This window comes from Bactrocera neohumeralis, chromosome 6, assembly GCF_024586455.1.
Source record: "Bactrocera neohumeralis isolate Rockhampton chromosome 6, APGP_CSIRO_Bneo_wtdbg2-racon-allhic-juicebox.fasta_v2, whole genome shotgun sequence".
Taxonomy (NCBI): Eukaryota; Metazoa; Arthropoda; class Insecta; order Diptera; family Tephritidae; genus Bactrocera; species Bactrocera neohumeralis.
The window spans coordinates 57,274,357-57,287,834 of NC_065923.1; the positions used below are offsets into that span (position 1 = coordinate 57,274,357).

Genomic DNA, 13,478 nt, shown 5'->3' on the forward strand with positions numbered 1-13,478 from the left:
AGTTCTACTGTCTGTTGTGATTGTAGTTTCTCGACGTCGAACCTTCCTTGTGTTTGTTGACGCGCGCTTTTTGCTGCACAGAGGCGGGTGCGAATCTTGGCTGCAACAAAATAGTGGTCCGAGTCGATGTTAGGACCTCGGAGCGTACGCACGTCTAGAACACTGGAGACGTGTCTTCCGTCTATCACAACATGATCGATCTGATTGGTAGATTTTCGATCCGGAGACAGCTAGGTAGCTTGATGAATCTTCTTATGCTGGAATCTAGTACTACAGATAATCATATCTCGGGCCCCGGCGAAGTCGATCAGCCTCAACCCATTTGGGGATGTTTCGTCGTGGAGGCTGAATTTACCGACCGTAGTGCCAAAGATACCTTCTTTACCCACCCCGGCGTTAAAGAAGCTAAGCACGATTTTGACATCGTGGCGAGGGCAGCCCTCATAAGTGCGCTCCAAGCATTCATAAAAGGCATCTTTGGTTACATCGTCCTTCTCTTCCGTCGGGGCGCAAATCAGCGATATGTTGAAGAACCTCGCTTTGATGCGGATTGTGGCTAGACGTTCATTCACCGCAGTGAATGATAGTACACAGCGACGGAGTTTCTCTCCCACCACGAATCCCACACCAAACTTGCGCTCCTTTATATGGCCGCTGTAGTAAATGCTACAAGGACCTACTCGTATCTATCCTTGTCCCGTCCATCGCATTTCTTGTACGGCGGTGATGTTAGCCTTTATTTTCGTGAGGACATCAACCAGCTGGGCAGTGGCACCTCCCCAATTAAGGGACCGGACATTCCAGGTGCATGACCTCAATTCGTAGTCCTTATTTCGTTTGCCATGGTCGTCATCAAAAGGGGGGTCTCTCATCCGAGGCTGGTTGCTACTTTTCATTGGGGGTGCTTTTTACGTGGCAGGTCCCAAACCCGATCAGAGAACTTTCCTCACTCCATGACTCCATCCTCCCAACTTTATATCTACCTCGATTAAATTTAGGTGAACCAACAAACAATGGTTAGGTGAAAGAAAAAAGTAAATTTGATAGATTAAAAAACTTTCAGATTAAATAAATACTGCCTAATTATATAAGTATCAATCAAAACTTAAAAATTATATATATATATATGTATGTATGAAAGAAACTAATTTTTAATAACAACATGCAGTGTTGTACGCCTTAACTTGTGATAACATTCACTCATCGGATTCTATGTATGTACATATTTAATCGTATATACATATAATATAAACACAATTGATGATTTTCGTTCGGTCAATGGAAAGTTTTCTCAAGTTGATTTCAAAATCAACAACTTTAATTGATAACAAAAATTTGCAGCAACTAAGGCGCATAAATTAGAAATGCTCTCAATGGGTCTTGGACTTTCTATTTTTAGCAGAATTGTTGTTATTAATTAGATTTTTGCTTACAGATAAACGAATCGTATTTTAAAAAAACATATGCCACATAGCAGCGGAAAGAGAAGAAAGTCCCATTCACATACAACTTTCCTCGCTTTGCGTGAGAGTTCATACTGAAAGAACGAAAAGCAGAAAACAAACACACAATGAACGCTTCGCTTGCAGTGCTTTTCTTTAAAAAAATTGGGTTTGCTTGGCTTCGCGTCGAAAACTTTTTATGTGAAAGCTACATACATCCAATTTTTTGTTAAATCTTATGTCTGACGCGAAGTGAAGCAGAAGTTATATGTGAATTGGCTATAAGAAAGTGCTTGAATAACAGCAAATCAAAAGGTTGTGATATTTGGGCGGTAGGACGAAAGAAAAAAGAGGCCCGGCAATATGCCAATGTCAAACAATTTATATTATCAGTTGCCATAAAGCATGCGAAATAAACAAAAAGCATAAATGACAGACACAAACAATAGAACAATACAAAAGAGAGCGCCAAATTGAGACAAAAAGCACAGTCCAGTGGAGAGATATGCGATCGTTCGAATGCTGATCAGTTTCAGTCATATGGTGGAGGCGCTGGCGCAAAGTACGATAATCGGAAAGCTGAAAACTACACCGAAATCTAAAACAAAATAAAGTATACGCAGATACTTACGAAATTTAAGGTACTTTCTTCTTTTATTAAAAGTGGGTAAGAAATATTTCATTTACAACTTTCATCAAATGCAATTGTTGTTTTTAAACACCGAAGTAATTAGTGTCAAATACGATATAAATACTTTTTTTTCAATTTTACAGAACTTTAATTTGAATCCAATATGTTCTCAAAATTATCCATGAACGTGGCAGTGCGCTACATGAGCGCTCAACAACAAAAGCTCCAACAATCCGCTCAAAAAGTGACATCACAACAAGTGTTCGACCGAGAAAATAAGTACGGCGCACACAATTATCACCCACTACCGGTGGCGTTGACACGTGGCGAGGGTATTTTTGTCTGGGATGTGGAGGGTAAACGATATTTCGACTTTTTAAGTGCCTATTCGGCTGTCAATCAAGGTCATTGTCATCCAAAAATTGTAAATACTCTGACAGAGCAAGCCAAGAAGCTAGCGCTAACTTCCAGGTGAGTAAATATTTGTTTATTGCTGTCAGAAGTGACAACTGAGGCTATAGATTTGGACACGTAAAAGTTAAGTTTGTTTTACACATTTTCGTATGGTGATTATACTAAGGGAAAATTATAGTAACTTAAAAACTTCGCTTTTCCATCGTTCGTGTACCGTTATTAGTAGACATAAAATTACGGTATGTCAACTATTTGGTCAGATTAAATTCCAAATATATTAAATTTTGTTCTTTCTTTGTTAAAATAAACTTTTGAATAAAAAATATAAGTTTACTAAGTACTATACTACTATAACAATACTAATAAGGTGCCAGTTGGTAATAGCGCAATTACCGGAAATTGCCAGATTAAATTTGGCGTGCATGAAAAATTGGGTCAGGGTTGCCGGACAAATAGATGCCATTCCACTTGTTGACATCCTTTAACAAGGTTTATGTAGGAGGCTAGAAGTGTAAGACAATCGAGCAAGAGTGAGCGTACGATTTCTGATACGCCAGGTGAGTGTCGAATCTTAACGATTCATGGCAGAAGGCTGAAAATTTCTGGAAAAATATTAACGGGGGTCTGTGCACGAAGGTGGTCGAGTCCATGCTCAGATTGTGGGGTCTGACTTTTTGCGGATTGGGCAGAGCACACTTAAGTTCCAATCTTTGAGCATCCTTTCGTCCGACCATATTCTACAAAGAAGCTGATGCATGCCTCTTATGAGTTCTTCGCCGCTCGGCGGGCTATCCATCGGCCACCGCCGCTTTGTTGTTCTTCAGACGGGTAATTGCTATTCGAACTTCTTCGTGGTCGGGTAATGGAACGTCTGCTCCATTGTCATCGATTAAGGAATCGGGTTCACCTTTTCCTGACGTTATACTTTCACTGTCATTCAGCGGGTGGGTGAAGTGTTCCCTTTATTATTCTAGTATGCTCTGGGCATCAGTCACAAGATCAACTCTGGGGGGTTCTACAAGAGTATGCTCCAGTCTTGAAACCTTATGTTAGTCGATGCATCTTTTCGAAGAACTTTCAAGCATTACCCCTATCGGCCAGCTTATCAAACCACTAAATCTACAATAACTAAGTTTGCCAATATATATGTATGTATATGAAAACGCCTATCGACATGATAGGATTATAACCTCGTCCTCTCCTCATATAACGGTACTGTTAAAAATCGCGATAAACCTATAACTAAATACGCCAGAGATTTTTTACCTTCGAGATGGTATAATAAGATTTTATGGGAGCCGGGGTAAAAATTAGATGATGCGCGTAACATCGCCAACTTTTTGGTGAAATCACATATCTCGTGAACTCACATACCGATTTTCACTAAAGTTAGTACATGATATTCTTGTTACATTTCTATATCACAGTGCAAAAATGAGCGAAATCGGACTACAACCAGGCCTACTTCTCATATAGAACAATAATAGTAATAATTCCTTTAAAATATGTCACCTTATGACCAAAAATTTTCCAAATCCAACCAAAACTGTTCAAGACTTTAGTTACCGAATATGTGCATATGTAGTTGACTTTTGACCGAATATAACGATCTATGTATGGGATATACAATCGAAATTCAGAGAGAATCCTTTTCTTACAATAGTAACTCAGTGTATCAAAACTAAATTGAATCGGATCAATACTTCCCTTAGCCCCCATATACTTGATATAAAGAGTTTCGAACTTCTGGGTTACTCTATACTGCATATATCGGCTTATGCTTGAGTTATCTGAGGCACCTTAATGAAACACAGGCAAAATTTTTTAAATATGTGGCATGATAATAGTTAATAGATAAAATCGGGTCGATACTATCCCAACTCCCATTTACTACATAGTATGCATGTATGTACATATAATGATTTTCGTTTTTCTAACCAACCTTATGCCGAAAATGTCGGTCAGTGTATAAGTTATATACTTACATATAGTATATATGTAGTTCTACAACGCAGCGCATACTTTACTGTTTTGAACGGTTTTTCGGAGAATGGCTACTGAATGAACGATATCTCAAAGCTTACAACTGAAAAATATAGATGCAAGCTTACACAATAAAAGAGACCTTGTAATACAAAAACGGAGCGTCATAAACATTAAAATAACGAGACTTGGAAGCATATATGTATGTACAATATTATATAGGCCTATAGAGCTATAGGCAGTCTATAGAAATTAAATAACAAACGTCATTTGTTTCAATTTGATTGTCACTCAATTTGACGTAATGAATACCAAGCACTATATTGACCACTGCCTTTCATTGATACTATTAATTGCAGAATTCTAACATTTCAAAACATGGGCACCAAAGTTTTCGAGTAATTCAGGAAAGGAAATAATAAAATGTGTATACTTACTAACTGAGTTGTATGAGTTTACCAGTCCAAACAGCTCTCTACAATCAATCTTTGACATGGTTTTGATACCCCTTGCAATTGTAATCGAACAGAAGTGCCGCCATAACAAAGATTAGAAGCGCTCTTATCTTCCATTCGTAACATTAATTTTTTCACAGAGAATCGCGATCCGAAAGCTATTTTTACCCACCCATTTTTTTCTATTCAATTTAAACACACGATCTATGACTATGATTGTAATAATCATGATGTGTTTGTTTATAAATTGATTAATTTGATGATCAATTAGATTCAGTTGTATGTTAGAATTGTTCGGAAGTACATTTCTGCTTACCAATATTATCAGTAAGAATAAACATAAATTTTTAGTAATTTTTAAAGAAATAGCGGTTCGAACCAGTTCAAATTAAAATATTCAATATTTATAAAGAGGATTTTTTTTAGTTATTAGCTTAATACGCTTGTAGTTAAAAAATACTATCACTCTTGCTAGGAGATAACGTGTATATTAACTTACAATAACTCGGATAAACATTTCGATTTTTACTACAAATATGGTCTTACTTTTATTTCGTCGTCCGTTTGATCCTATAACGCACCGTAATATTGATAAGAAACATTGAAACTTGACATCGATGTTATGCGATGCATCAAAAGTACCACTTTTACCGGAAGTAAAAATAAATTGGTTTAAAAATATTAAAACCGCAAATTAAATTTCATTTGTTTATTTGAATCTTCTTCTTAATTGGCGTAGAAACCGCTTAAGCGATTATAGCCGAGTTAACAACAGCGCGCCAGTCGTTTCTTCTTCTCGCTACGTGGCGCCAATTGGATATTCCAAGCGAAGCCAGGTCCTTCTCCACTTGGTCCTTCCAACGGAGTGGAGGTCTTCCTCTTCCTCTGCTTCCCCCGGCGGGTACTGCGTCGAATATTTTCAGAGCTGGAGTGTTTTCGTCCATCCGGACAACATGACCTAGCCAGCGTAGCCGCTGTCTTTTAATTCGCTGAACTATGTCGATGTCGTCGTATATCTCGTACAGCTCATCGTTCCATCGAATGCGGTATTCGCCGTAGCTAACGCGCAAAGGACCATAAATCTTTCGCAGAACTTTTCTCTCGAAAACTCGTAACGTCGACTCATCGGTTGTTGTCATCGCCCAAGACTCTGCACCATATACAGGGAATTATGAGCGACTTATAGAGTTTGGTTTTTGTTCGTCGAGAGAGGACTTTGCTTCTCAATTGCCTGCTCAGTCCGAAGTAGCACCTGTTGGCAAGAGTTATCTTGCGTTGGATTTCTAGGCTGACATTGTTGGTGGTGTTTACGCTGGTTCCAATATAGACGAAATTATCTACGACTTCAAAGTTATGACTGTCAACAGGGACGTGAGAGCCTAGTCGCGAGTGCGACGACTGTTTGTTTGATGACAGGAGATATTTCGTTTTGCCCTCGTTCACTGCCAGACCCATTTTCTGTGCTTCCTTGTCTAGCCTGGAGAAAGCAGAACTAACGGCGCGGGTGTTGAGGCCGATGATATCAATATCATCGGCATACGCCAACAGCTGTACACTCTTATAGAAGATGGTACCTTCTCTATTTAGTTCTGCGGCTCGAACTATTTTCTCCAAAAGCAGGTTGAAAAAGTCGCACTATAGGGAATCGCCTTGTCTGAAACCTCGTTTGGTATCGAACGGCTCGGAGAGGTCCTTCCCGATCCTGACGGAGCTTTTGGTGTTACTCAACGTCAGTTTACACAGCCGTATTAGTTTTGCGGGGATACCAAATTCAGACATCGCGGCATAAAGGCAACTCCTTTTCGTGCTGTCGAAAGCAGCTTTGAAATCGACGAAGAGGTGGTGTGTGTCGATTCTCCTTTCACGGGTCTTTTCCAAGATTTGGCGCATGGTGAATATCTGGTCGGTTGTTGATTTGCCAGGTCTGAAGCCACACTGATAAGGTCCAATCAGTTTGTTGACGGTGGGCTTTAATCTTTCACACAATACGCTCGATAGAACCTTATATGCGATGTTGAGGAGGCTAATCCCACGGTAGTTGGCGCAGATTGTGGGGTCTCCTTTTTTATGGATTGGGCATAGCACACTTAAATTCCAATCGTTGGGCATGCTTTCGTCCGACCATATTTTACAAAGAAGCTGATGCATGCACCGTATCAGTTCTTCGCCGCCGTGTTTGAATAGCTCGGCCGGCAATCCGTCGGCCCCTGCCGCTTTGTTGTTCTTCAGGCGGGCAATTGCTATTCGAACTTCTTCATGGTCGGGTAATGGAACGTCTGCTCCATCGTCATCGATTGGGGAATCGGGTTCTCCTTCTCCTGGTGTTGTGCGTTCACTGCTATTCAGCAGGCTGGAGAAGTGTTCCCTCCATAATTTAAGTATGCTCTGGGCATCAGTGACTAGATCACCTTTGGGGTTCTACAGGAATACGCTCCGGTCTTGAAACCTTCCGTAAGCCGCCGCATTTTTTCGTAGAATTTTCGAGCATTACCCCTGTCGGCCAGCTTATCAAGCTCTTCGTACTCACGCATTTCAGCCTCTTTCTTCTTCTGTCTACAAATGCGTCTCGCTTCCCTCTTCAACTCTCGGTATCTATCCCATCCCGCACGTGTAGTGGTCGATCGTAACGTTGCGAGGTAGGCAGCCTGTTTTCTCTCCGCTGCGACACGGCACTCCTCGTCGTACCAGCTGTTCTTTTGCACTTTCCGAAAACCAATGGTTTCGGTTGCAGCTGTACGTAAGGAGTTTGAAATGCCGTCCCACAGTTCCCTCATACCGAGTTGTTGACGAGTGCTCTCAGAGAGCAGGAGTGCAAGCCGAGTAGAAAATCGTTCGGCTGTCTGTTGTGATTGCAGCTTCTCGACGTCGAACCTTCCTTGTGTTTGGTGGCGCGCGTTTTTTGCTGCACAGAGGCGGGTGCGAATCTTAGCTGCAACAAGATAGTGGTCCGAGTCGATGTTAGGACCTCGGAGCGCACGCACATCTAAAACACTGGAGACGTGTCTTCCGTCTATCACAACATGATCGATCTGGTTGGTAGTTTTTCGATCCGGAGACAGCCAGGTAGCTTGATGAATCTTCTTATGCTGGAATCTAGTACTACAGATAACCATATTTCGGGCCCCGGCGAAGTCAATCAGCCTCAACCCATTTGGGGATGTTTCGTCGTGGAGGCTGAATTTACCGACCGTAGTGCCAAATATACCTTCTTTGCCCACCCTGGCGTTAAAGTCGCCAAGCACGATTTTGACATCGTGGCGGGGGCAGCTCTCATAAGCGCGCTCCAAGCGCTCATAGAAGGCATCTTTGGTCACATCGTCCTTCTCTTCCGTCGGGGCGTGGGCGCAAATCAGCGATATGTTGAAGAACCTCGCTTTGATGCGGATTGTGGCTAGACGTTCATTCACCGCAGTGAATGATAGTACTCGGCGACGGAGTCTCTCTCCCACCACGAATCCTACACCAAACTTGCGCTCCTTTATATGGCCACTGTAGTAAATGTCACAAGGACCTACTCGTCTCTGTCCTTGTCCCGTCCATCGCATTTCTTGGACTGCGGTGATGTCAGCCTTTGTCTTTACGAGGACATCAACCAGCTGGGCAGTGGCACCTTCCCAATTAAGGGACCGGACATTCCAGGTGCATGCCCTCAATTCGTAGTCCTTATTTCGTTTGCCATGGTCGTCATCAAAAGGGGGGTCTCTCATCCGAGGCTGGTTGTAGCTCTTCACTGGGGGTGTTTTTTACGTGGCGGGTCCCAAACCCAGCGCACAACCCTTGTAGGGAATGTTTCGCCTTCTCACTTTAGCTCGCCTTCGAACGGATGTTCTTAGGCTACCCAGAGGATACTTGGTCAAAGACCGGAAGTAGTGAGCTGCTTGAGCCATGTGTAAAAGAATCGTTTCTGGCCACTCCCAAGTGAATGGCGATCAGAGAACTTTCCTCACTTGCGTGAACTTCTACACATGACTCCATCCTGTTTATTTGAATATGTTTACGAAATATACTCATGTAAGTGTGTGAAGAATATCATTAGAGAAACTTGCATTTTAACAGTTTTTATTAAAAGATCTAGAAATTATGGTATTCAGTACTTTAAGTTAATAAAAATAATCTATTACAAAGTACATCTACATAAATAAATGTTTTTATAAATCCCAATATTCTTTTCCTAGGCTTTGCAAAAATTTAATTTTATACAACCATTTATGTTAAATTCAAATTTTTTTTTGCTCACTATCTGATTTCTGAATCACCGATTTGAAAATTAACAGTTCATAAGGCGACGGACCAGACGCATACCCTGTGATATCAAAATTCGTCAAAATTCATTTTTTTGTTAAAGTTATTGAGGGTTGAAATTTAGATATTGAAAAAATTGTATAATTATTTTCTCATAATGTGAAGTCAAAGAAAAATGTTCGTGCTATATTATAGATATTTTTTCAGAGTCCACTTGTTTAAATAATAATATTTTACATAATTTTTTGTTAAACAATTGAAATGTTTCAGGTGTTCTTCACGCTAAAAAAAACAGAAAAGTATTTTACACAACGCGGAAAACATTCACCTTTAATAATCTGCAAAACAATTTTTGTTCATTCCTGCCATTCCAAAGATATTGAATTTTTTATCCCCCCTTCCGCTCTTAAATCGTGCGGCACATTCATCGATGCGCAGTGCGCTACGTAAGCTTCCGACATCTGTGCCTCAAGAAAAGCATGAAATGTATGAATAACTTCTTTATTGGCATAGACATCGCTTACGCAGTTATAGCCGAGTTTACACTGTCTGACTAACTTTCAAAAATAAACGTTCGGATGGAATTGATATAGCAACAGTTGTTAATTATTTGAAAGCTACTTTAAGTAATTTAAGAAATTGTGTTTGTAAATCATTCCAATTTTCTAACGGACTTTCTGGTAGCCTTCCAACTGAAGTTCGCATATATGTATATATATATATATATATATATTTATGTATATAGCTCATCTGGCATATTCAACACATTGTTTATATTTTTCTTCCAACTTTTTTGGACTAACTTATTATGATATCAGAACTATCTGAATAATCCGTGTTCACCCCTTCGGCTTCTGCAATAGCATTAACTTTCATAATTTCTCTATTTTTTTCTAACTGCATTCACACATGCAATGTCATCAGAAAACTATATACCCTGTAGAGTTCCTAAGGTCCCTCGACTTGTGAGCGCCACCCCCCCAAAAGTTAAAACTCAAAGTTGGTGTGCTTGTCATACTGATGTATAACCTGGACGCCCCAGACTATGATACAGGTTTTGTATCATAGAGCTGAGACGGCACATCGTTCAGGCCACCAGTAACAATGGATGATCAAAAAAGAGACAGTATTTACATATACCAGAATCCATATAATGCCCACAAAGTTACCGTTCCAGTTCAAACGCCTGCAATTTCCTATAAAAGTGGCTTTGTTTACCACAATAAATAAAAGTCAATGACAAACTCTAAAAGTAACCACCACTCACCTGTGCAACCCTTGCTTCTTCCAAGGACAGTGTGGGTTTTTCTTAAACACAATAAATCCCGCAATGTTGATTACTGGAATCTACTGCAGCAAAATAATTTCTTACCAACTCTCCCGTTCTGTCAGACATCAAATTTTGTAAATTGATCTTTCCGATGCTCAAATTTAATGCTTAAAAATGTGAATAGTCATTTTTTTACTGTTAATACTCGTATTCAATTTATTTTCCCTAATAAACCGCGAGTAACATCGCGGGGCGAAGCTAGTGTTCTTATATTATGTTTCAATTTTTAATCCCATTTTGTCAAATTGAAATTTACGCAACATATAAAATATGAATTCACTAGGCACTAGGACCATGCGTCGGAAATAACGTACGGATTTCCGCTCCAATTTTTTTTGTAGAAATGAAAAGTGATCTTTCAAGCCACCAAAATGACAATTTACTGATAGCAACATGGAGTTGTCACTATGCATCGAAATTTTAGTGATATATGTACACATTAAAAAAACAACGATGTTTTGTGCATCTACCATACATAACTCTCAAATCGTCATAGAAACTTGTTCTTGTTGCGTTTGATCAGTACTAGATCGCCCTTTGAATCGATATTCCGTAAACGCAACACCCATCGTGTGTGACAATATATGATGTCAATAACCTTAACTAATTTAGACGCGTTTTCTCACAGTCTGCTTAGCCATCTGTCAGTTAAGTTCTGGTTACTTAACCAAGACTACTTCTTTCTGTAAAGACCTTTAATATTTTTTTTTAATATTTTTAACCAGAACTCAACTGACTGGATATATTTGTTTTCCATTGCAAACAAAAATAGAAAAGATAACTTGACTTTGAGAACAACAACTTCAGAAAAATGAAATGAAATAAATGATTATCGGTATGTTAGTTAAGATTACATTACGACAAGAAGAAAGATTTTTTGCTTGTGACACGATCTGATAAAAGATTTTGTCTTTGAATTTTATACATACGTCTATGATTCTGGAATAATGTTATCTGTCCAATAACTAAGTTGTATACGTAACCACCGAGAACCCTGGTAGATACTTTTCGAATATTTCGTACCTCAAAATGTTTCATACAATTTCCTTACTTTCTCTTTTATCTAAAGTATTTGGAAATTTGTATAAAATCCATCAAAATTAAATATTTTTATTAATTGCTATATAATTGTTTATCTATTTTCAGAGCCTTCTACTCCGATGTGCTTGGCGAATATGAAGAATATATAACAAGACTCTTCAATTATGACAAAGTTTTGCCAATGAACACGGGCGTGGAAGGTGGAGAAACCGCTTGTAAAATCGCACGTGCTTGGGCATACATGAAGAAACAAGTGCCAGACAACCAAGCTAAGGTTTTTATTAGAAACGCATAATTAAATTTCAAAAGAACTTATAAAATATGTATGTATGTATATTAAACTTTTAGATTCTATTTGCCGAGAATAATTTCTGGGGACGCACTTTATCTGCTATTTCAGCATCAACTGATCCTCTGAGTTATGAAAATTTTGGTCCTTATATGCCGGGTTTCGAAATCGTCAAATATAACAACTCAGAATCTTTAGAGGTGGCTTCTAATATTTCTCGTTTATAGTTACGAATATTTAATGTTATTAACTTTTCAGAAAGCTCTACAAGATCCCAATGTTTGTGCATTCATGGTTGAGCCCATTCAAGGTGAAGCCGGTGTGGTGGTACCCGATGTTGGGTATTTAAAGAAAGTTCGGGAGCTTTGCACAAAATATAATGTACTGTGGATCGCGGATGAAGTGCAAACCGGTCTGGCGCGTACTGGACGAATGCTAGCCGTCGATTATGAAGAAGTTAAGCCCGATATCTTGATTTTGGGTAAAGCACTTTCTGGTGGTCTATATCCCGTCTCCGCTGTTTTGGCTGACGATCCAGTTATGGAGTGCATACAACCGGGTCGCCATGGCTCTACATATGGTGGCAATCCTTTGGGTTGTAAAGTGGCGCTTAGCGCATTAGAAGTGTTGTTGGAGGAACGTCTGGCGGAGAACGCAGAAAAAATGGGAAATTTACTACGCAGCGAACTCAGCACTTTGCCGAAAGATGTTGTGAGCATCGTGCGCGGCAAAGGTCTGCTCAATGCTATAGTTGTCAATAAAAGTGAGTATTTTAAAATATTTGAATTTCTTACTGTAACACAAATATTTATTACTTATTACTTATCAGAATACGATGCTTGGGACATATGCCTGAAATTACGTGATAACGGTCTACTTGCCAAACCTACACATGGCGACATCATTCGCTTCGCACCTCCACTGGTAATTACTGAGGAACAGACACGCGAGTGCGCTGAAATCATAAAGAACACAATACTGAACTTTTAAATGTATGTAATTTGAGAAATATTCCTCAAAAATGGTATTATATACCCAGTTTTTAGTAGCGTAAAAGCAGCAGTTAAGCTTTTAAGACACGAGAAGTTGTGAGAATTCGTGGATTCTATTAAGATTTAGTTTAATTATTTAACTTAAAAAAATATATATTTAATATTTACTTCATCGCGTTTTCTCAATGTTAATGCCAACTGCCAGTGAAGTTGCGGTTAAAAAAGGTTTTTTACCGCAAGAAGGAGTCTTGGTTAAGTTAACCAGAACTTTGAGACAAATGGCTGCTCATCAGACATTGAGAAAATGACCTTTAGTCTAAGGTGTCGGGCCAAACACGAATTGTAATTAAATGAAATTTAAAGCAAATATTTGAAATTACTCATGTTGTGAAAATAGTCTGCTCAACCTTTTTTGCGCTTCAATAAATATATAAAATACTAAGTAAAGAAAAAATCATTGACTGTTTTAATCTTTTGATGTTAACCACCCGCCAGGAAGAGCCGACAAACAAATTCAATTGACCAAAGTGTGTCAAATCTCGTGAACGCAATAAAAAATTCTCCCACCAATCTCGCACGTAAAGTGCCAATGTCCGTCAGTGAAAGCAAAGAAAAAGTCGTTTGAATGGCAGAAATAACAGTGCGAATGCAAACGGAAG

General features: G+C 39.3%; 1 protein-coding gene across 4 annotated transcripts; it reads left to right on the forward strand.

Annotated features, from left to right (window-relative positions):
- The first annotated feature begins 1,961 nt into the window (after positions 1-1,961).
- LOC126762332 (ornithine aminotransferase, mitochondrial) lies at positions 1,962-13,276 on the forward strand. Of its 4 annotated transcripts, XM_050479036.1 has the most exons (7): positions 1,962-2,109; positions 2,217-2,544; positions 11,644-11,812; positions 11,887-12,027; positions 12,086-12,590; positions 12,657-12,819; positions 12,874-13,276. In XM_050479036.1, exons 2-6 carry the CDS (start codon positions 2,237-2,239, stop codon positions 12,815-12,817), a joined length of 1,284 nt encoding a protein of 427 aa, XP_050334993.1. In that variant the 5' UTR covers positions 1,962-2,109; positions 2,217-2,236; the 3' UTR covers positions 12,818-12,819; positions 12,874-13,276. The 4 variants fall into 4 exon arrangements, with proteins under 4 accessions (XP_050334993.1, XP_050334989.1, XP_050334992.1 ...); XM_050479032.1 differs by having other exon boundaries at positions 12,657-13,276; XM_050479035.1 differs by having other exon boundaries at positions 1,962-2,105; positions 12,657-13,276.
- The last annotated feature ends 202 nt before the right edge of the window (positions 13,277-13,478 follow it).

Bases quoted from the DNA above. Each gene is read 5' to 3' on its own strand.
- LOC126762332 (XM_050479032.1), top strand. From the start codon at position 2,237: ATGTTCTCAAAATTATCCATGAACGTGGCAGTGCGCTACATGAGCGCT. The intron at 11,813-11,886 runs GTTTTTATTAGA...TTAAACTTTTAG, and splicing joins TGCCAGACAACCAAGCTAAG to ATTCTATTTGCCGAGAATAA. The intron at 12,591-12,656 runs GTGAGTATTTTA...ATTACTTATCAG, and splicing joins TGCTATAGTTGTCAATAAAA to AATACGATGCTTGGGACATA.